The sequence below is a fragment of the Lithobates pipiens genome, unplaced genomic scaffold (genome assembly GCF_037356315.1).
Source record: "Lithobates pipiens isolate NorthernLeopardFrog02 unplaced genomic scaffold, aLitPip1_a1.2 Scaffold_8, whole genome shotgun sequence".
In the NCBI taxonomy this organism is placed as follows: Eukaryota; Metazoa; Chordata; class Amphibia; order Anura; family Ranidae; genus Lithobates; species Lithobates pipiens.
Window position 1 is genome coordinate 14994032 of NW_027507903.1, and position 24836 is coordinate 15018867.

The window sequence follows — 24836 nt, forward strand, 5'->3', positions numbered from 1 at the left end:
ACACGGGTGGTTCTCTTGGCGCTGCCACCGTTCACAGGACGCTTTGTAGGATTTTTCAATGAATACAAGGAATTCTCTGACTTGACGAGGTTGAGTGACGTCGATGCCCCACCAGAAGACCATGGAGATCTCTATAGTAGCAGTGACTAAAATGATTCTGACGGTGGCCCCACATGTGTGGCTTTATCATGTATACCTAAATCTGTCCAAGCTGGAACTATATCCACTAAAGCTGGACTCCAGGTATGGTTTTTAACCAACCAAAAGGAAGCGAATCAGATGTTGGTTTTTAATTGGGGCATCCTAAGATCTAGCTTATTTATGAGGCTTCTCATTGGTGGCAGATATATATATATATATATATATATAATGCGCCATGCGATCATCCAGCTATAACCTTTCTGTCCTGGTCGAGTTGCGCAATCCCCCCCCGTGGCATATAGAAACGTGAAACCACCAGCCTGTGTGAAATGACACGTGTCCAGCAGTGTTTTGAGTTTTTTGGAAAAGCCAGGAAATGAGGTGTTTCCCCCTTCTAGTCTAAACAAACCCTAGTGGATGCATAAATCTCTATTAAGATCTGGTTTTCCTTTTTTGTATATAGGAACCGCCACTCGTTGCCCATTGTTCAGGTTCTAGAAAGTCTGAGCTCTGTCTTTCCGCTCTCGCTCCTTGAAGTCTGTGCTGCGATGTCGTAGGCTTTCTCTTCTGACATGCATGGAGCCGAAATCCGTCCACAATAAAGTAGAGCCTGGAGGCAAGAGTTCTAAACCTCACACGCTGAATGTTGTAGATATCATTATACAAAGTCTTTGATGGAGGGGTTACATGGGGGGGGGAATAGATTTGAGAAAATGTGGCACATGTCTTTGCTTCTCCTAGTTTTGTTCAGGGGGGTCAGGCCACCTCTGGCTCCTCTGATTTCAAATCAACGGCCTTCAAATGTAGATGGTGATTGCAGCTGATTCCTTGTGTATGTGTGTGCCTGCTAAGCCGGGGTGTTCTGCACAGATGAGGACGCACAAAGGGCTTGATCACACTTGCAGCTGGTTTGTGGTAAAATCCAGCAATTGAGCTGCGGTTTTACTACCATCACCAGTCTATAATTTGGCATTTTTCTGTTGAACCCCAGTAGTTTAAAGGGATATTACTTTTTTTTTTCTTCTTCTTCTTCTTCTTCTTCTTCTTCTTCTTCTTCTTCTTCTTCTTCTTCTTCTTCTTCTTCTTCTTTTCTTCTTTTTTTTTTCTTTTGTCTTTTTTCTTTTTCTTTTTTTCTTCTTTTTTTTATTTTTCTTCTTTTTTTTTTTCTTTATTTTTTTTTTTTTTTCTCCACTTCCTTCCTTCCTGTTCTACTTGCCACCTCTGTGCAGTGATTTTTGTACAGGGCAGCCCAGATGCTCCTCGGGCCCCTCGCTAGCGCTCCTGGTCCCTCCCTCCTGCCAAGTTCCCCAACAAGTAGCTTGATAAGGGGGGCACCCAAGCCTCGATGTGTCCATTTAGACACAGAGCTGCAGTTTGGCCCTCCCTCATTGGCTCGCTGACTTTGACAGCAGAGGCAGCGCCTGCTGCCGTGTCTCAGCCAATCAAGAGGAAGCGTCATGGACAAGCCCACACCTTGTGCAATGTTGCAGTATTGAGAGGGGGCTGCTTCACGCAGGGGGGGGTGTGTGGGTGGGTTTTTTATTTTTTATTTTATTTTTTTTCCTTAATGCATTAAGATAAAATTTAAAAAAAAAAAAAAAAAACCTGCCCTTTTTAGAACCACTTTAAAGTTTTTAGGTACACCTTTTCAAAAATAAATGAAAAGGTGAGCTACTGCCGTACACTCATGGAGAATTATCCCTGGGATTGAAATGTTTGCAATTGTGTATCTATAATTGGAGAATGTAAAGAATACGTAAACAGTCGTCTTTTTCACTTTATTGTGGCACTATCTACGTAGGTTTTGAGGTTTTTGCATTCATGTGAAGCTCTAAAGTTCGTATGGAAGTTTTTTATTACAAGTAGAGATTAAGTGATCCAGCGCTGTGCATGGCTGCATCTCTTCTTTCTCTCTTCCCTTCCTCTGCACAGGGACTCGGGCAGCAGTGGGAGCCATTGGCTCTTACTGCTGTTAATCAAATGTTGAAGCGGGGGCGAGACCAGGCTGCACTGTGAGCACTGCTACATAGACACAGCTCAGGAGCAAGCATAACTGTGTGCCCCCATAGCTTGTGGCTTGCTATGGGGGCTCATGCAGAAGAGGAGCCAATATCTCAATGTGGGAGCCCCAGAAGAGAAGGCTCAGAGCTGCTCCTATGTGCAATACCAAGTAGATGTGTGTGTGTGTGTATATGTATATATGTATATATATATATATATATATATATATATATATATATATATATATATATATATGTATGTGTGTATATATGTATATAATGTGTGTGGTGTTTCTTTTGTTTTTTTGTGCCTTTTAGAAACCCTTTAAGAACTCGTAAGTATACAGGATGCTTTCATCAAGAAATTACAGATGACGTAGGATATGCTTTTGGTGTTTTTAATGAGATTTAAATAGAATGAATGTCTTCCAACAGGCACAATGACATGTCTTATTTGGTAAAATAAATCATAGGGCTCTAAATACAACTTTATAAAATGGCTCTATATTTAGTGATAAGCAGCGAGCGTTCCATCTGGTGGAATGCTAATTGTAGGAAGAAGATTGAATGTTGTGGTTAGATCGTCGTCCCACAATACAGAGAAGAGAAATAACGACTGAAAAGTGAATGGGTTGTGTGAATTTTTTGTCCAGGAAACCTCAGGCCCATCTGCCATGCTGGACAGGAAACCTTCCCTTTCACAGCAACGCAAAAACTATTCTTGGGCACGGGTCCGACCTGTGGCCAGCAACAGATGGTCTGCAGCAGGACATGGCAGACGCGGGTCTGTAAATACAGCTCAGAATACTCCATTATACAGAAGGCACAATTGCTACGTCTCGCCCTTTGTGACACGTGTCGTCTGAAATGTTGCTCTTTTTAAAAATAGTGATTGCTACCAGATTCCCTGGAAGAAATAATTCCACTTCTATATGTCCTGGTCCCTTTTTTAGGCGCACAAATAGTTGTGTTGAAGTTAAAAAGTTCTGATCATTTCAAACCTAGAGCTGGCCATACTCAAGAGGCAATTCCACCCTAAAACTAAAAATCCCTGCTTCTGCAGACATCTACAATCTAACACTAACCCTGTAAAGAAGAAATCGGTATACATAACTTTTCTGAAGCCAAACCAGCCCTGTCTCCAGTGGCGGAAGCTCTGCAGAGGACATGGCCGATAACAGCTGTGACATCAACCATAGACTTACTATGGGGCTTCTGTTGGCTGCACCCTCCGCCGCAGCTGACAGCTCAGTGTGGGATCGGGTCAGAGTGGCTTCAGAAAAGGTATGCATACCGATTTTTTTTTTTTTTTTTTTTTTTTTTTTTTTTTTTTTTTTTCTTTACAGGGTTAGATAGGTTGGTGATCTTGGGTGTCTGTAAATGCAGGGATTTTAGTGTTGGTGCCGGACTTCTACTTTATAGTTTGGCTAATTCCTGCTGACTTGGCAGAAATTGAGTACGACCCTTCCAGCAACACTGTTCAAGTTCAATCGACTTTTTTGATGAAGGAGCTGGTTGGAAAATTGTTGGCTGAACAGCGTCTGCATGCAAAAAGATGCAGGAGCGGTTTGTGTATTCTGTTGCGCTGGCTGTCTAAATAAAAATGGTCCAAGGCTCCCGTTATGCTGGCCAGACTTTATACAATGCAACATTTTATACAATTTTTGTTCCTTTTTAGATTTACCCAAACTGTATAATTTGAGGTCAAACCTAACGCTCTTTAATTTATATGCAATCAGACAGGCCCCTACACTACATAGTTGAAGGTAAAGCTAAAGAAAATTGTATAATGTATGACCAGCGCCAGTGTGGATGGAGAAATCTGTTAATGTCATTTTTTTTTAGCCTGCAGGTTGAGTGAACAATCTGGCGCCAGCTAAATGCTTCATTCAGACAGGTGTTGACACCCATTCTGTATGTAGCCGGTGTGTTGTGCCTGCAGGCAGCCTATTGAGGTGGATGCAAGTGACGCAGCTGCTGCCTGCGTTGGGATTTGTGCACCACTCCTGCAAGCATGTACTATTTTGACATGTGGTGCTGTGTGCAGCCATCTCTAAAGGCTATATGCAGCGAAGGGTGGATGCAATAGCAAGCGTGGCCTGCATGTGTCCCGATTTGTTTGTTTTTCTTATGCTGTTTAAAAGATGGAGGCTTTGGTTGTGAAGACCAACAATTGGACAAGGCCCAAGGTGTGTGTGTGTGTGTGTAAAAAAAAAAAAAAATATATATATATATATATATATATATATATATATATATTAAAAATATTATATATATATATATATATATTAAAAATATTATATATATATATATATATATATATATATATATATATATATATATATATATATATATATATATATATATATATATATATATATATTAAAAATATTATATATATATATATTAAAAATATTATATATATATATATTAAAAATATTATATATATATATATATATATATATATATATATATATATATATATATATACTCTATCATGATCCCCATTTAAAAAAAAAAAAATTCCTTTTTAATATTTAGCAATCTAATGGTTTTACTTTATTACTAATGTCCAGATAAAGGAACACCTGGGTAGCAGTGATCATAACATGATTTCCTTTGATGTTAGCGCTAAACAAGAAATACATACGGGTAAGATAAAAACACTTAACTTCAAGAGAGCTAATTTTCCAAGGATGAGGGCTACTCTCCAGGACTTAGACTGGGAGAGAATATTCGCTTCAATGGGCACAGAACAGAAATGGGAATTCTTCAAAAAGACTGTTGGGGACCTCACTGCAAAGTATATTCCCATGGGCAATAAGTTTAAAAGGCTAAAAACAAAACCTATGTGGCTCACGGCCAAAGTTAAAAAAGCTATAAACTGTAAGAGAAGAGCTTTTAAAAATATAAAAATGAAGGATCACTAGTGTCATTTAAATGTTACAAAGAATATAACAGAATATGTAAAAAGGAAATCAAGGATGCAAAAATTCAAAACGAACGACAGATTGCAAAAGATAGTAGGACAAACCCCCAAAAATTCTTCAAATATATTAATAGTAAAAAGGTCAAGTCTGAGCATGTAGGCCCTTTACAAAACAATCTAGAGTTTGTGACTGGGGACAAAGAGAAGGCTAATTTATTAAACACTTTCTTCAGCTCTGTGTACACAAAAGAGCATGGGGGAGCTCATGTCCATAATGGGGGTGGTAGTGACACAGCCCCAAATGATCCACAATGGCTCAAAAGGGATATGGTCCAGAAATACTTAGACAGAATAAAGGTGGATAAAGCACCTGGCCCTGATGGCATCCACCCACGGATCCTAAAAGAATTGAGCTCTGTAATTTCAGAGCCATTGTATCTAATTTTTAGGGACTCATTAATGACGGGAATAGTCCCACTGGATTGGCGCAGGGCGAACGTGGTGCCTATATTTAAAAAGGGATCAAAGTCTTTACCAAGTAACTATAGACCTGTTAGCTTAACTTCTATAGCTGGGAAGATACTGGAGCGTTTAATAAAAGACCACATCGACGAGTTCTTGCTGAACAAAAACACTTTAAGCAACAGACAGCATGGATTCATGAAAGAGAGAAGTTGTCAGACAAATCTGATTTCTTTTTATGAGGAGGTAAGTAAAACCTTGGACAGAGGGGTGGCGGTGGACGTGGTATACTTGGATTTTGCAAAAGCATTCGATACAGTTCCGCACACACGGCTCATGTGTAAGGTAAAGTCTACAGGTTTGGAAATATCAGTTTGTAAATGGATAGAAAATTGGCTAGAAGACAGAATTCAAAGAGTCGTGGTTAATGACTCTTACTCTGAATGGTCTAAGGTTATCAGTGGTGTACCCCAAGGTTCAGTGTTGGGACCCTTACTTTTTAACATCTTTATAAATGATATTGGGTCTGGCATCAAAAGTAATATTTCTGTCTTTGCAGATGACACCAAGATATGCAGTGGAATAACGTCTTTACAGGATGTCTCCAATTTACAAGCCGACCTCAATACACTGTCTAATTGGGCGACTATGTGGCAGATGAGGTTTAATGTTGATAAATGTAAAGTTATGCACTTGGGGCCTAAGAATATGCATCATACATGCTAGGGGGAGTACAACTGGGGGAATCCATAGTGGAGAAGGATCTGGGGGTTTTGGTAGACCATAAGCTCAATAACAACATGCAATGCCAAGCTGCTGTTTGCAAAGCGAGCAAAGTCCTTTCTTGTATTAAGAGAGGTATGGACTCCAGAGAAAGAGATATAATTTTGCCCCTGTTCAAATCATTAGTAAGACCTCACCTGGAATATGCCGTTCAGTTTTTGGCACCAGTTCTCAAAAAGGATATCGGGGAACTGGAGAAAGTGCAGAGAAGGGCAACCAAACTGATAAGAGGCATGGAGGAACTCAGCTATGAGGAGAGATTAGAGGAACTAAATTTATTCACTCTTGAGAAGAGGAGATTAAGGGGGGATATGATTAACATGTTCAAATATATTAGGGATCCATATAGTGAACTTGGTGTTGAGTTGTTCTCTGTACGGTCAACCCAGAGGACACGGGGGCACTCTTTACGTCTAGAGGGAAAGAGATTTCAGCTTCAAGTACGGAAAGGTTTCTTCACAGTTAGAGCAGTGAAAATGTGGAATAGACTCCCACCAGAGGTGGTTCTGGCCAGTTCAGTAGATTGCTTTAAGAAAGGCTTGGATACTTTCCTGATGGTACATAATATAACTAGGTACTAACATAGGTAAAGTTGATCCAGGGAAAATACGATCGCCTATTGGGGGATCAGGAAGGAATTTTTTTCCCCTGCTGTAGTAAATTGGAGCATGCTCTGCTGGGTTTTTTTTTCGCCTTCCTCTGGATCAATTGTGGGCATAAAATTGGGTATCTGGATTGTACGATTATTTTTTATTTTATTTATTTGTTTTTAAGGTTGAACTGGATGGACTTGTGTCTTTTTTCAACCTGACTAACTATGTAACTGTGTAACTTTAGATTGGGGCCTCTAGGAGCATATTTCCTATCATTGTAGTCTACTTTTGCCAGGAAATGTGATTTATCGGTTCCAGTATTTGCGAAATAAGATGCATATTTTAGCATTTTACGCCCCCTTAGTTTGGCTTCAGAAAAGCTTTCCAAAGAATTTCGGGCTTTTCATTCATGGTTTTCTTTTTCCATTCAGAGATTCTTCATCGTCACTGCAGACCTGTGCATTCATTGTCTGTTTTTATAGGCTCCATTTACACCTGAGCATAGCAACAACTGCTGCAGCGAGGTTGTGTGTTTTTTTTTTTTTTTTATTTTTTTTTTTTTTTTTTTTTTTTTGGGCCGCACCGTTCATTTGAATGGGCCTCCCTCTCCAAAAATCGCTCCTAAGCTCATGTCCTGAAGCTTGGCACAGATCCTGGAGTGTTTGGTGTTGCAATTTTAGCGTGTTTTGTTGCTAATCATGTCAAAATCGCACTGCATTTAGGTGCTGTTAAATAATGGCATTCCAAATATATGTCCCACGTTTTTTGCAATTTCAAATCACGTAGGTGTGAATGGAGCCTTAGTGGTCTCGTTCTTGGCTGCTTTTTATTTTTGTCCTTTTCTCACTTTTAAGCCCTGTAAACATGGGCAGAATGTTGAGACATTTGCCGTTTACAAAAAATACCAGCCGGCATTCTGCCCATGTGCATGCTGTAAAATGCCAGCAGCCGACCTACTCTCTATCAGCGCTTTCAGCCAATGTCAAGAGAACAATAGTCGGAGTGTTCTGGCGGGGGGGGGGGGTATTGGGGCATCCCCCTGTCAGGGCACAACAACTTAGCGGGGTAGACCACTGAACTTGCCTTGCATGGTTAGTACAGCGGCTCTCGACCGGAGATATGTTTGTGTGTGTTTTTAATTTGCTATTTATTTATTTTTTCATGGGGGTTGCACAAAAATGGTGTGTACCTGGCTTTAAAGTGAGGAGCTTTCATGGTTTTGCTTTTTTGGTAAAGCTGGATAATGGGTAAAACATCAGGGTTTTTATTTTTATTATTATTTTTTTAATATCCACCTATCTTGAAGAAACTGCTCCTGGTTCCCTCCAGTGCCAGTCACATCACACCAATGCCTTTTTGGCATGGCATTTGGTCATCTCAGCCATTGAAATGGATATTGGTTCAGGCAGAGCTGCAAATTGGCCCTCCTGAATATTTGACCTACGCCCCCCCCCCCCCAAGGCAGGTTGCCTTTCATTTTTATTTGTATTTTTGTAATGTAGATGTACATGAATGGATTAATGGCTTTTATATTTTTATAGATGGATAGATAGATATATATATCTATCTATCTCCTGCTCTTATTTAATATCCTGCAGGACTGTTCCGTTTCTTTAAAATATTGACTGGATTTATTTTCTAACAGGCAAAAACTGCTGAAGGGCAGTCTAAACCCGTCTATATGGTGGCCAGATGCCTGGCTGCAGCTCTCCTATTTGCATGGGCAAACGTTTCCTTCTGCTTTTCATCTCCTCTGCGGTTTTCTGTAATATACCTGCCCTTTTATAAATGTTATCTCTGTCCCTTGTAAGTGTGTGTGCTTTTTCAAGGGCTATTACTTGGGGCCCAATTAGCTTTTTTTTTTTTTACCACACTGGTGTCATGTGACTCGTTAGTGTTACAAGGTCTCAGGTGTGAATGGGGAGCAGGTGTGTTAAATTTGGTGTTATTGCTCTTTCGTATTGGTCACTGGAAGTTCAACATGGCACCTCAGGGCAAAGAACTCTTTGAGGAACTGAAAAAAAGAATTGAGCTCTACATAAAGATGGCCTAGGCTACAAGAAGATTGGCAAGACTCTGAAACTGAGCTGCAGCACGGTGGCCAAGACCATACAGAGGTTTATCAGGACTGGTTCCCTTAGAACAGACCTCGCCATGGTCAACCAAAGAAATTGAGTGCACATGCTCAGCGTCATATCCAGAGGTTGTCTTTGGGAAATAGACATATGATTGCTGCAGAGGTTGAAGGGGGGGATGGGTCAGCCTGTCAGTGCTCAGACCATACGCCGCACACTGCATTGAATTGGTCTGCATGGCTGTCATCCCAGAAGGAAGCCTCTTCTAAAGATGATGCTCAAAGCCTGCAAACAGTTTGCTGAAGACAAGTAGACTAAGGACATGGATTACTGGAACCATGTCCTGTGGTCTGAGACCAAGTTAAACTTATTTGGTTCAGATGGTGTCAAGCGTGTGTGGGGGCAACCAGGTGAGGAGTACGAAGACAAGTGTGTCTTGCCTACAGTCAAGCATGGTGGTGGGAGTGTCGTGGTCTGGGGCTGCCGGCACTGGGGAGCTACAAATCATTGAGGGAACCATGAATGCCAACATGTACTGTGACATACTGAAGCAGAGCATCATCCCCTCCCTTCAGAGACTGGGCTGCAGGACAGTATTCCAACATAACGACCCCAAACACACCTCCAAGACGACCACTGCCTTGCTAAAGAATCTGAGGGTAAAGGTGATGGACTGGCCAAGCATGTCTCCAGACCTAAACCCTATTGGGCATATGTGAGGCATCCTCAAAGGTGGAGGAGCACAAGGTCTCTAATATCCACCAGCTCCGTGATGTCGTCCATGGAGGAGTGGAAGAGGACTCCAGTGGTGACCTGTGAAGCTCTGGTGACCTCCATGCCCAAGAGTTAAAGCAGTGCTGGAAGATAATGGTGGCCACACAAAATATTGACACTTTGGGCCCAATTTGCACATTTTCACTTAGGGGTGTACTCACTTTTATTGCAGTGGTTTAGACATTAATGGATGTGTGAGTTACTTTGAGGGGACAGCAAATTTACACTGTTATACAAGGTGTGCACTCACTAATTTGAGATATCGGAGGTCTAAGCAGACCCCCATCTTTTGAGACAAAAAGACTGAAGATGGTCCCTTTTTACTGTATCACTTGATTGAGAATCTGTATAGATTCTTCATTCAAAAAATACAATGCATCAGACTGTCAGCTCTCGTGGTTACTCAGCTGTCAGTTGGGATTGCTGCATGTGCCCTCTCGTCTACTGGGGGGGGGGGGGGGGGGGGGGATCTTGGTAAACACATGTCTACTAAAGTGCCAACTTCACCACCAGCCACACCACTCCCCTGGCTATGAAGCGGGTAAAATCTTCCGGAGCTCAAGTGGTTAAAAAAAGTAGTTTTGTGGCAATTTCCCATTGAACCTTGTAACCTTTTTATTGCGCATTAGACTTCCTAATTGCTTATAACAACTGATGTGTTCTGCTTATCTGACCTGCCTTGGCAGCGTCTCCCAGGGTGGAGCAATTAAGGTTTAACCAGGCAGAACGAGACTCTATTCAGTAGTAGTGTACTCTATAATGTACAGATATAATCCTGCTGAGTGATGCACGAGGAATAACCGTACAGGGCACGGTAGATGGATCCTTGGGAATCGTTAGTCGGTGTATTCTGCTGTACAGGAGTGTCCTGGCAGAGGTTTTGGTGAATTGGGGTGTTTCTGTTGCCAAGCACATGTCCAGAATCCCGTACAACGTTGTCATTTTGTCTGCAGCCGTCCAAGCTTAAGTGGTTAACTTGCTAGATTTAAACTTGTGGGCAAAGGCTTGTGGTTGGCACAGGGCAAATAAGCATACTGTTCTGCCTCTATAAAAAGAGAACTACTAGGCACTCTTCTCCTAATTATGTGTATTGGAGTCCTCCGAGGTATACCGAGAACCGCTTGTGTGCCATCGTGCCAGGATCAAGTGACTAGGTGACATCTCATTTACTCCGGTGCCACATCATCCATTTCCTCTTTCTAATATTGGCAGCAAGATGGATTTTCAGCGGAGAACAAGTTTGTATTCCAGAAAATGAATGTTACTGAAAATCAGACAGTCTTGTGCCGAAGAACATTGTAAGCCCCTGGAATGCAGTTTATCTCTAGGTTTAAGCTGTGGGCTAACAGACTGGTTGGGTGACTGGGTTGCCTTGTATTATGATAGACCCGGTATATGGACTACAGGTTTATATATATTTTCATGCTTCATTGTTGTACACAAACATCCAGAATTTATGGCCAAGTTCTTGATGGAAACAGATACTGTTTATAACTTGGCTCATCTTTTATTTTACTTTCTGCTTCTGAAGAGGACTGGTTTTATAGTCTAAAGCAGTGATATGCAATTAGTGGACCTCCAGCTGTTGCAGAACTACAATTCCCATGAGGCATAGGAAGACTGACAGCCACAAGCATGACACCCAGAGGCAGAGGCATGATGGGACTTGTAGTTTTGCAACAGCTGGAGGTCCGCTAATTGCATATACCTGGTCTAAAGCAAAACCTTTTCATTTCAATTGGCATTGTATAAGCCAGTGATCGCAAGACTGCGGCCCATAGGTCAAATGTGTCCCTTTGCTTGCCTTTCATCCAGCACTCGGGCCACTATTCTTCTGATATGAGCCACTATTTCTCCCATTGACACCACTGACCGTGCGCCCCCCACCTCCTCGACCCGGGGTGAGGCGTGCCCACCCCCCTCGACCCAGGGTGAGGCGTGCCCACCCCCCTCGACCCGGGGTGAGGCGTGCGCGCCCCCACCCCCCTCGACCCGGGGTGAGGCGTGCGCGCCCCCACCCCCCTCGACCCGGGGTGAGGCGTGCGCGCCCCCACCCCCCTCGACCCGGGGTGAGGCGTGCGCGCCCCCACCCCCCTCGACCCGGGGTGAGGCGTGCGCGCCCCCACCCCCCTCGACCCGGGGTGAGGCGTGCGCGCCCATAATGTTTGGAGCCCCCTGGCATAAACTATTGTTAAAACCCCATGGAGGGGTGTGCGTTTTTTTTTTTTTCCTCCATCTTGCAACTCATCTGCTAATATCAGTAGATCGATGTCAGTACAACCAGCCTGCCCCTAGATTTGACATTCGTTCGGTTTCTCTTGAACTGGCCAAATTTTGTTCTTACTATGGCCAGCTTTAGTATTAGAAGCCAGCAGAGGGGTACAACAGCCAAGTAACGAGCATTTTCCGATGGTCTCAATATTTCTTTCCTGAGGTTTACTTTTTAAGAATAAAATAATTCTGGGCAGGACTGTTCTGGTTGAGTTTGTTACCTGGAGTGATCCGTTCAGGATATAAAAGCCTCGCAATATATACAAAGAATCAATACTAGAAGCTGCTAATGGTTTGTTGCCAGAGCTTTTGTTGGCTTTGGCAGGACGGAGAAGGTGCTCAGTTTTGAACTGGATACACTTTTCTACTTTCACTGCTTCTGCCTTTGTGTAACCGAGGCCAAGCCTTTCACTCAACCTGCTTCAGGTACATTGAATGAACAGCTTTCCAGATGAGTTGGCACTGGAGTCTGGGTGTGCCATTTATGCAACTATAACTTGTATGCCGTTACAGCACCCATTGCGTAAATAAACTTTTGAGTGCGGTAATTATATGGTGTGCACATTCATATTGCTGTAATAGCTTTGTCTTTTCAGAAATTAATAGATTTGAACTCTTGGTTCACAAAGCTAAGGACACAAACCTGAGTGACATTACTAAAAAAAAAAAAAACTTTCCCCAAATATGGTAGTTTTTTTTTTTTTTTTTTTTTCACATGGTGACAATCGTAGAGTAGTGGTGGATTGCACACAGGTTTTTCCGTTTTCTGAGCCAATAACAATGTAACCTACATAGCAGGTAATTGCAAATTGAGCATGGCTGATCCAAAGCAAACCAAACAGGGTTCCCCCAGAGGTTGCTAAGGGTTGCATGACATCAGTGATCCCCCCCCCCCCTCACATTAGAGGCGCTCCAGTTGTTTGTTTTTTACAGTCAGCAGCTACAAAAAAAAATTTATGAACACACGCGCCTGTCCCTGGGATGCAGCGATGTGGTCACCTGTACAGCCGGTTCTCTCCCTCTCTTCTCCCCAGAGCTGGCATTTCAATTGTGGGCACCTGGATGTGACAGCTGCCATCTTTACAGCTGAGTGCCCATGTGCGTTGTGCTGCAGCTGCTGAATGGTCCAGCAGTCTAGAAGACTTGGGGTAGGGCAAATGACAACTTCTGCTTGGATTGCCTAGGTCAAGGGTCTCCAAACTTTCTGAACAAAGGGCCAGTTTACTGTTCAAACTTTGTGGAGGAGGGGGGGGGTTCCAAACTGTAGCCAGTGTGAGTAGAAAATGCCCTGGCACCAACGCAAGTAAAGAGTACCTCATAATTGGCATTAGTGTGAGGAATATTGCCCCGTTGGGTTGGTATTGGGGGAAGAAATGGTGCACTAACATTTGTCATTGGGAGGAATAGGGCACCATTGTTGGTATCAGAGGAAGGAATAGTGCCCCATCATTGGTGCCAATGGGAGGAATTGGTGCCGCATTGTTGGTATAAGGGCAATGATTAGTGCCCCATCATTGGTATCGGTGGGGAAAAATGGGGTCCTGCAGTTGGTGTCAGTTGGCTGAATAGTATTCCAACCTTGATGTTGGTGGGAAGAATAGAACCTACCATTGTTGGGGTCACTGGTTGTATTAGTGCCCCATTTTTGTTAGCTGTGACAGAAATGATGCCCTATTGTTGAAGAATGAATAGTGTCTCATCATTGGTGTCAGTAGAAGGAATAGTGCCATATTGTTGGTATCGGTGACAGGAATTATGCCCCATTGTTGGTGCAGAGGGAATAGTATCAGTGGGAGGAATAGTGTCCCAAGGGCCCGATCAAGGCAAGCAAAGGGCCACAGTTTGGAGACCACTGGCCTAGGTGATCCAAGTGGGGAGCAGATTCCTGTCAAAACCAGATACCAAAAAATACATTTTTACAGGGGTTTTATTTTAAAACCAAACTCCCCCTTTTGGGTGGAGCTCTGCTTTAAAGTGGAAGTAAACCCTCCTATCGTTTTCAGGCAAGGAAGCTGCCATCTTGTAAGCTCTAATAATTCAACTGCCATAATGCTGCACATGTGATCAGTTATGACACCAGCCATTGGATGGTTTGAAAGTTTGGTTGAGAGCACAACCAATGTTAGCATTTCCGGCATCCCGGGAATGTAAGTGTTTTTTTTTTTTTTTATTGGGTTTACTACCGCTTTAAGAATTTTCAGAAATCCAAAAATGAGCCACAACCAGTGATTATATATGTATATTATTATTATTACTTTTTTTTTTTTTTTTTTTTTTTAATATAGCGGTCTGTAAGGTTGCTGTTCTCACCACCCAACTAATTTCTTTTTAGCAGGGATTCCCCAAGACCTGATTATTTTAATGTTTCCACTGAGATGAGGTTGAGAAGGGGGCTGCTTTAGATCTTGCTTATAATTGCCCTTTTGTATAGGCACCTGGATAATGCCAGGATTTGTGGATTACTTGATGTAGGGTACGGAGTGTGACCAGGGCAGTGCCCTCTCATATCCGTCACCTGTAGAATGTGCTTCTAAAGAATATCGGCATCCGCAATGTCCATTTCCAGGTAGAGAGGAGCGCGTCTTCTATAATAAGCCATCACATATTGCTTGCACTTATGCATTGATAACCCACTGAACATGAGGCCTTGTTCATTGAAGTATGCCAAGCTCTGGAGTCTGACTCTGCAGTACAATCTCTGACTGTGATGAAATCCTATGGGATTCTCCACAGGCAGGATGCCAGGTTTTTCTATAAACCGGGTCTTCTATTAGAGCCGCGGATTGACCAATACATTGAGCGCTCGCTGGCAGGAGTTTGTCTTCATTAAAACTCAAGAACACAACACACTCGCTCTTTCAGTCGCTTTGCTGGAAAGCAGCCAGTGAAGTCCACAACAGCTGGACCACAAACATTCAGCCTTTAATGGATGGGAGAACTTTAGAGCATTTAAGGCTTTCACAGATCTCGGGTAAACAGATGATGGCGGAGGCTCCGTGTCCCTTTTTTTTTTTTTTTTTTTTTTTTTTTTTTTTATCAACTCTTTCGTTTGAAAAGACCAAAAAGTATAAAAAAATGCTTTAACAGTAAACATCTAGTGGATAACCCGGCTTTAATATGGATGAAATTGTGTAATTAAAAGCTTCCTCTCGCCTGTCTTAATCTTTAGTGCCGGTTCACACAGGGGCGACTCAGATCCGACTTCAAGTCGCCCCTAGTCGCCTCAGGTCGCACAACATGTAGAATTCAATAAGTGAATGAGAGCCGTCTTAATGCACGCTACTGAAGTCGCTCCGACTTCAGAAAGGGTTCCTGTACTACTTCAATCCGACTTGTAGGTGACTGGTACCCATTGATTTCAATGGAGGTCGCCTCCAAGTCGGATCTCTGTCTATACAGAGGCGACTCTCAGAGAATTATCAGCTCTCAAAAGGAGTCGTCAACCCCCCCCCCCCCGCCCCGAGCTCATTCTCTGATTGGCCATGGCAAGTCGCCGGGCCTGGAGTAGTGTTGTAAGTCGCGTCACCTCAAGTCACGTCCAAGTTGCCTCCAAAAGTCATGTTGCCCCCTGTGTGAACCGAGCCTTAGGCCCCTTTTTAAACAGTGTTTTGTTAGGAACCAGGATTCTTCTATGAGTTATTATAGAAGAGCTCTACTATAGCATTTAAAACTTTTTATTTTTATTGAATGTTTTTTTTTTTTTTTTTTCTGTGTGATCTAAATGTAATCTAGTAATTGGGAAGGCTCTGGCGTCTTGGTATTTGGTGCTGTTCTGCATCTTTTAACTGGTTTCTAGGACATAATTGGTGCCCATTTTCATCTCCCAATACTCTGGCACTTCATAAGTGAAATTGGGGAAACCCCAAAGGGTACATGAGTTAGTCCTCAATCCAAATGATTTAAAGCAGCTCTGAAAGTGTAGATACTTAACTGATGTGATTTTTCCTTTCCTACAGCCGCAGGTTGCAGGAAAGAAAATAGCTTGATTCTGACTGTTGGGGGGGGGGGGAGGGGAATCCCTCCCACGGAGCCATTGTGTTCTGCCACCAGAAAAGTGATTACTGCTAGCAGCTATAGCCACTGGCTGTAATTACATGGTGGTTGTACCCAAGTCGACCGATTGAATTGGGTACAACGAGCCTGCCCATAGATGGCTCAAATCTGTCGTTCCGTGCAGATTACAACCATCTATATATGGCCAGCTTGAGTTCCAATGGTCTGATGCCAGCAATCTTCTGTGTTCTTCCAGCTGTCAATCTTTGGCCAGTTGGATTTGGCCGCTGTGGGATTACAGCCTGGCAGTGTGCTGGAAGGTAAACATTCAGAGGCTTGCAAATAGGTGTATTTTTAGAGACATTGCATGTCTGTTCTGCAATAAAAAGCCTGCTCACAATTTTTTATTTTTATTTTTTGCATTTAGTTCTGCTTTAAGATTGCAGGATGTTGGAGGGAAACTTGAGCAGGTGCTGCTCACCTCCAGTAGAGATAGGCAGGATATATATTCTGCCCTTGTTTTTAACTTTTTGGATAGTACCTAATTTTTTATTTTTTTTTATTTTTTCTGCCAGTAAATACTTTTATATTGCTCACTTGCTGTTTCTTATGATGTGCACAGCTCTCTTGTGAGGGCGGTGTTGTGAGTCATAAGGGTACCAATGAGAGCTGGAGGTGTGTCTGTAAATCCAGGAAGTTAACAGGTAGCGGCTTCAGCTGCCCACAGTTAAAATGCCTGCAGCCAGACTCAGTGGAGGGAGATTTCTGCAACATATTTGGCAAGTAAAGAAGAAAAAATGTATATAAATAAAAATTATATATCTATCATCTATCGTATACATATACATTTTCTTTTTTTTCTTTTTTTTTTCTTTTTTTTATGGTTACGGATTAACATTTTTGTGGTTCTTATAACCAGATTGAGCACAAGTCTGCTTTTTATTTTTATTTCCCCCCCTCCCCTTTCTTGGTTGTCCCTTTAAGCATTCTCAGATGGATTCCATACATTCCTGCTGAAGTTAAAAATACTTTTTCAAAACCTTTATTAAGTAATCTGGACCACATTTGTCCAAAACTATTTTTTGATTTAAAAATTGAAGGGTAAATATAGCTTAATAAATCTGTCATCTAGTTTCACATATATTCAGATTTTACTGTACAATCTGTGTCATGACTTTCCATGTTTTGTGTTAAGCTGCACATTAAGCAACCATAATATAATCAATAGCAAAGTTTTCAGTCTGTGAATGAATCACACTTTAAACATTTGCAATTTTTTTCCCCTGTCTATGGGAAAAGCGGTAAACATGCTGTATGTACATATAAGGATTGCAGTTAAAGCATGTATGGAACGGACTTTAATTTTTATGTATTTTTATTTTTTTTTTCTTCCAGATGCAGCAGCTGTTTTATGAAAACTATGAGCAGAACAAGAAGGGATATATTCAGGACCTGCACAACAGCAAGATCCACAGAGCCATCACTCTACATCCGAATAAGAATCCACCATACCAGTATCGACTGCACAGCTACATGCTGAGCCGCAAAATAGCAGAACTACGCTACCGCACAATCCAGCTTCACCGGGAAATCGTTTTGATGAGCAAATACAGCAACACCGAGGTCCACAAAGATGATTTTCAGCTCGGAATAGCTCCGTCTTTTATGAGGTACCAGCCACGCCAACGGGAGGAGATTTTGGAATGGGAGTTTCTCACCGGCAAGTATTTGTTTTCAGCGGCTGATGGGCAGCCCCCAAGACGAGGAATGGATGCTTCACAAAAAGTAGCGCTAGATGATATAGTGATGCAGGTCATGGAAATGATAAATGCCAATGCCAAAACCAGAGGGCGTATTATTGACTTTAAGGAGATCCAGTATGGCTACCGTAGGCTGAACCCGCTATACGGCGCAGAATATGTTTTAGATCTGCTCCTGCTTTACAAAAAGCACAAGGGCAAGAAAATGACTGTCCCTGTGAGGAGACATGCCTACCTCCAACAAACCTTCAGTAAGCTTCAGTTCAAGGAGCATGAAGAGATCGATGCTAAAGAGCTGGCGAATAGAATCAACCAAGATTCCGGCTCCTTGTCTTTCCTTTCCAATTCCCTTAAGATGTTTGTCTCATTCCAACTCACCTCTTCGAAGACTGAACACAAGGAGCCCAAGGAAAAGAAGGTCAACATTCTGGTTCCATTATCTGGGCGCTTTGAAATGTTCAGTAGGTTCATGGCCAATTTTGAAAAGACCTGCCTTCTTACCAACCAAAACGTGAAGCTCGTTGTTTTGCTGTTCAATTCTAACTCCAATCCCGACAAGGAGAAACAAATCGACCTCATGAGAGATTATCGCGTTAAGTATCCAAAGTCAGACATGCAAATATTGCCGGTGACTGGGGAGTTTTCTAGAGCATTGGCCCTGGAAGTTGGATCTTCTCAGTTTAGCAACGATTCTTTGCTCTTCTTTTGCGATGTGGATTTGGTGTTCACCACTGAGTTTCTTCAGCGTTGTAGAGCCAACACTATCTTAGGACAACAAACCTACTTTCCCATTATCTTCAGCCAATATGATCCTAAGATTGTTTATGCCGGGAAGGTTCCCAGCGACAATCATTATGCATTTACACAAAAAACTGGATTGTGGAGGAACTATGGCTTTGGTATTACTTGTGTTCATAAGGGAGACCTCCTTCGTGCTGGAGGATTTGACGTTTCTATACAGGGATGGGGACTGGAGGATGTAGACCTTTTTAATAAAGTAGTACAAGCAGGTTTGAAGACTTTTAGAAGCCAGGAGGTTGGTGTGGTCCATGTACACCACCCGGTGTTTTGCGACCCAAATATTGATCCTAAGCAATACAAGATGTGTTTGGGATCCAAAGCATCAACGTACGGTTCCACCCAGAGACTGGCAGAACTATGGCTTGAAAAAAATGACCCAGCCTTTGGCAAAACTACTCACAAAAATGATACTGTGAGGACAGCCTGATGAGCCAGCGTAGCTGGCCCACAATGAACTTTTTCATAGCCATCTAATTTATTTTTATTTTTTGGTTTTGTTTGTTTTTTGTTTTCAAAACTTTAGCTAAGGAAACCATAGTTTTTAGTTATTTTTATTTTTTATTTGTTTTTTTTTCTTATGAGGCGCTCTGCTCCCAAATGAACTTTTTGAACAAAAAAGAAATGTGATCAGTATTTGCCTTTCAAACATTGCAATACACAACAACTTGAAGCTTTTTATGTACAGATCTCTGTTTGTCACATTCCATGATGTCTTTTGTTTTCTGTCCTGCCCCAATCCCTCTTCTGCAACATAGTGAGTATGGCCAGTAGACCCTGCACTGTACCTGGGATATCTCTGGTTTGTTTGCCCCAAACATCAATCCATCGGTTTTTTTTATTTTTATTTTTTTCTGAACCAATCACATTAGTTACAAGCATTCATAATTATGACAGTCTTTATTTGAAATTGGTTTTAAAGTCAGCATTTGAGGATGTAGTGTGTTCTTGACATCGTTGTATGGACCTTGGCCCCTTTGTTTTGTCTGAATGCTTTTACCAATTTTTTTTATAAATTTAAAGATGCATGTAAAATATTAGCCCCCCTTTGTCTTCAATATACCCCTCTAAATTAAAGGGGTGTGGGGGGGTAGTCTTTTGAATGTACGCTTTAAAAAAAAAAAAAAAAAAATTTTCTTTAAGTACCAATTTACTGCTCCTTTTAGTAGTTGAGTCTATAGTGCTTTACTTAAAGTGGTTGTAAACCCTTACATATACCAACTGAAGAGACTATCCCCAGGTGATCGAGGTGAAGCAAATCCTCCTACATAAGTTGTACCTGTTTACAGTGTTTTTTGCCTTCAGCCTTCTAAAGTACACAGATCAAAGGCTATTTTTTTTTTTTTAGCTCCGGGGGCTAAGATCTAATGTATTTTTGTCCAACCTTTGGCCCTTCCAGATGTTGCAAAACTAAGTCCTATGAGGTATTGCAAGCACGGCTCTCAATTTGCAACAGCTGGAGGGCCGCAGGTTGGACACCCATGATCTAATGTCACACTGGGCACAGCAGGGAGCTAAGTGTTATCTGAGGCTTGAGTGGATAGAATTCCCCCCCCCCCCCCCCCCCCACCCCACCTACAAAGTCACATAGGGAACCATGCACAGCTGAGGCTGTCGGTCACCTGCTATGTACTGGGGGGTGGCAGGGCCACCCCACCAGGATTGTCTGGTGTCGGCATAAACCAGTCCTTTTCAACCAGGGTTCTATGGAACCATAGGGTTCTTTCAGAACTGACTAGGGATTCCTTGGGCTGTGGCTAACTAACCTCCCATGTAAGGCAGAGCCATGACTAAGGGTGTCATTGGGACCACCAATGTAAGGCTTTCTCACCACAGACCACCAACTATGAACAATTTTTTGCAGGGGTTCCCTGAGGTCTAAACTTTATTGCAAGCGCTTCTTTGGAATAAAAAGTAGGAATGCAGAGACCAAAAAAATCAGTGAGTACCGATGCTTTCAGTCAGGTACTAATTGATACTGAGTATTCATGCTTTGCAGTGCGATTTGCGTCCATACAAAATGAATGCGTGCATATTGCACCGCAAAGAATCCCAAGATTTTAACATCGATTTGATACCTGTCCAACTCGCCGGTGCTTTTTCCCACCGCTCCTGTGAGCCCAGGCTTGTCATAGTGATTTAATTTTGTGTTCACAAAGGAGCACCTCTTCAAATTGCATTTTGTATCTTCTTTTTGTATGGGCGCAAATCGCAACACAAAGTAATGGTTTCAGAAATTGGGAGTATTTTCACGAGTAGTCAGCACCGGTATCTTTGCATTCCTAGTAAAAAGGTTAGAGGTATTCCACCTACAAAAAAATATTAAAAGCCAGCAGCTATAAATACTACAGCTGCTGACTTAATAAATGGACACTCACCTGTCCCGGGTTCCAGCGATGTCGACATATGAGACCGATCAATCGCTTGGCTCTCGCCTGCTGCCACCGCCATTCTAGGTGAGGGAATCAGGAAGTGAAGCGTTGCAGCTTCACTTCCCGGTTCCCTACTGCGCATGCGAAAGTTGAGCAGCGCATTAAGAATGGTCCGCCCGTGTGTGTCCCAGCAGACAGTGCGGCGGGACAGGAAACCGCATAGACTCCCGTGGGAGTCTATGCCTGGAAGTGGGTGCAAATACCTGTCTTAGGCAAGTATCTGCACCCCCCTCCCCCCTGAAAGGTGCCAACTGACACCGGAGGGGGGAGGGTTACGATGAGCGGAAGTTCCACTTTAGGGTGGAACCCCACTTTAAGAACGGATGTGCTAGACCATGTGTCAAACACAAGGCCCACAGGCCAAATCTGGCCCTTGCACCTCTCCTGCAGCTGTAGCACCTCCCTCATCTCCACCCCACCTTGTCTCGGCAGGTTGGCAGTAGAGAGTGACGCAATTCCTCTGCCAGATCCTGCAGCTCTCTTGCAGACCCTGCACTTTCTGCTTTCCAGTTCCTACCTGGCACAGGGGGTGCACTGTGATGTAAGGAGGGTAGGGTTCTCTGAACATCTAGTCTTAGTTACAACCGGCCCTTTTGAGGGCAGCCAGAATGCTGATGCGACCTGTGATGAGATCCAGTTTGACACCCTTGGCATAGACCATGGGTGCTCAACCTGTGGCCCACCAGTTGTTGCAGAACTTTATATTTTTTTTTTATTAAATCTGAGGTTTACAACCACTTTAATAACTGATAGAAAAGCGATGCTGTGCAGTAACTAGAGACCAGGGTTCTGATTTTGGTTTCATCTGTTTAGTGTAGCAAAACAAATGAAAAAGATATGCGATGGTTCCCAAAGGTTTCTACACACTGCATTCTGCTCTAAGTCCATTGGGTTACACATACAAACGCACATAGTCTATCGAATTGTTGAAATAACACTTGACTTGCATCAGATGCCACTTTCTAGGATGGCCTTGGTACACTGCAGGATCTGAATGTTCACCGACTCGCACACGGTCTGTGCAGAGTCCTCTTGCCATTACACCCCATAATGTGTCCTTATTGTTTATACTGGAATCCTGCCACTACAGCAGCTTTTTACCTGTACATTTTTTTTTTTTTTCTTTTTTTTTTAATGACCAAATACTTGCACATTCCCAGTGGTGTTTATCTTCTGTGTTTTAAAAATCATTTTTACAATGTGCCTTACCTCCATTTTTATATAGATGCACTCCACATCTCCTCCTCTGCCCATTTCTTTGCTATCCCATTCGTCCCTCTGAACAATTGGTAAGGTATCTGTTACCAACATGGGAATGTATCCTGTGAATCGTGAGACTTCATCAAAGTGTTATTTCTTTAGGTTTTAGTGCCCCCCCCCCTTTTTAAGCTTTCTATTAGATTTCTTCCAGTGCCTTAAACGTTCCCATCTCCCTGCAGCAGGGGGACAGTTCAGTGGATACCAGGCACTGAAGTCTGTACCAAATACATCTTATGAGCTCGGGGTCCTCAGGTCTCATCCCTTTCCTATACTGTCTGCTTTTCTTCTTTCTGGTGGCACAATAGTGCTCAATGAACAATGTTTTAAATTATGTTTTTATTTTATTCAGTCCCTTTCCCATTTCACTTTTTTTTTTTTTTTTTTGATTATGCAAAATGTTAAATAAAATGTTCAATGAAAAATGACAGTATGCTTCATGACCTTCTCATTGGTTGTTTACACACATTTGTCACTCCTCAATTTACTGTTTGAGAGCTGTTTTTCTTCAAATTTGTTTGTCAAAGGCAAATTGCCTTTCCTTTTTTTTTTTTTTTTTTTTTTTCATAACATACAAACCTTTTGTGTATTAATACAAAGTGTACGGTCTCAAGAAGCCATGTAATTATAAATGCAAATATATACAGTGCAGTTGTATCCAAAATTAAAGCATTGTAGAGTCAAAGGTTGAGCACCTGGGGACCGTGACAGTGCGACAACACAAAAACCCTGATGGGGGGGGGGTAGAACATTTTGGGGTTGAGCCAAGATGTGATGAGGAGGATATGGAAGGGGAATAAAAAAAGTGGGGGGGCGGTGTAGAGTGTGTGAGGAAGGAAGAAGAATGAATTTGTTACGTAAGCAACGGGAAACACAAATGTGGGGGGTCGTTTGCTATTCTACCTTGTGGCAGTGGCCCAAAGGCTGTTATGCTGAGGACTATCAAAACTGAGTCCAGTAGCACAAAGTCTTTCTTATTAAATTATTATAAATATACAGACTCTTCCATATAATTTCCAATACATGAATACACAAAACATTCAAAAAAGGAAAATACATACAAGAAAAAAAAATTGTCTCTTTTTATCATCGCCTCTCAAATGGCCATATTTCTGAAAAAAATTAGTTAACATTTTCTTTCACTTTCCTCTCTCCCCTCTTCTTCTTTTTTCTCCTCATCTCCTTATTTCCTCTTAAGTGTGGAGAAGGATACTGTCCCATTAGCTCCCAATCCCCTCTTTACAACACCCCTCCCAGAAAAAAAAAATGGGGGGTCGTTCCCTATTCTACCTTCTGGGTTGTGGCAGTGGTCCAAAGGTCCTGGTATGCCGAGGAGTATCAAAACTGAGTCCAATAGAACAAAGTCTTTCAATGGCTCTCTCCTTGGTGGACAAATACATTGTGAGGTCTTCAGTGGTATTGGGGATTTAACAATACTATGATGTGTGTGTGTGTGTGTATATATTATACATTTTTAAGCCTGAATGAATAGATACACTGGGTGTTTGAACCAGCTGAATGTTCCCCACCAAAATATAAATCTCCGCTGCTGTGTCAAATTCTAATTATATAGGCTTTACAAACACAAATTACTGGCATAGAAAAGTGAACTCCAATATCAATGCCTAAATATATCTTGGCATGTTAATCATCTGAAAATTGGTATCTATAATGTCCATGTAGTCACAGCAAATAGAACTGTTTGCATTGGAGTTTTGGTTTCACCAACCAGTGGAAAGTTGGGAGTCAGAACAATACTTATGAATAGTGATGGACGAACTTCCGACGGGACGTTTCGCGAACGCGAAATGCGAACGGACCCAAACGTTCGCGAAACCGAACGTTCGCCGCGGGCCCCATTGACTTCAATGGGAGGCGAACTTTGCAAACCTTCATGTCGAATTTGCGGCCACGTGGTAATTATTAGGGGGTAAAACGTAGTCCCACCATCTGGACAATGACATAATACATGTATGAGGTGAATTTGGGATCGATAACTACAAGCATTTTTATTTTATTTGGGAAATTGTTCTAACAATTCAGGACTATGGAGCTAATGAAGGCAATGGAGGAGAGGGAAGGTCAGGGACCAGGGTAGGCAAAGAAGAGGGTGCAGGAGATGATCACCAGCAGCGTGACATACCGGAATGACACATGCACCGTGATAGAGGCATCTGACAGCAGCACCGTAATACAGAGCACTGACAGCAGCACCGTGACATACAGCGCTGACAGCAGCACCGTGACATACAGCGCTGACAGCAGCACCGTGACATACAGCGCTGACAGCAGCACCGTGACATACAGCGCTGACAGCAGCACCGTGACATACAGCGCTGACAGCAGCACCGTGACATACAGCGCTGACAGCAGCACCGTGACATACAGCGCTGACAGCAGCACCGTGACATACAGCGCTGACAGCAGCACCGTGACATACAGCGCTGACAGCAGCACCGTGACATACAGCGCTGACAGCAGCACCGTGACATACAGCACTGACAGCAGCACCGTAAGCAGCCCCAGGAGGAAGTCAGCACAGCACAGGGATGGTGTGATCCCCTCATA

General features: G+C 42.6%; 1 protein-coding gene across 1 annotated transcript in view; it reads left to right on the forward strand.

The window, feature by feature from the left end:
* LOC143963564 (chondroitin sulfate synthase 1) overlaps window positions 1-22696 on the forward strand; it is a 78880-nt gene extending 56184 nt beyond the window's left edge. The window contains exon 3 of the mRNA XM_077473239.1: window positions 17417-22696. Coding sequence (XP_077329365.1) covers window positions 17417-19009 — 1593 coding nt within the window. The 3' untranslated portion in view covers window positions 19010-22696. The remainder of the gene's footprint in view (window positions 1-17416) is intronic.
* Window positions 22697-24836: the final 2140 nt, after the last annotated feature.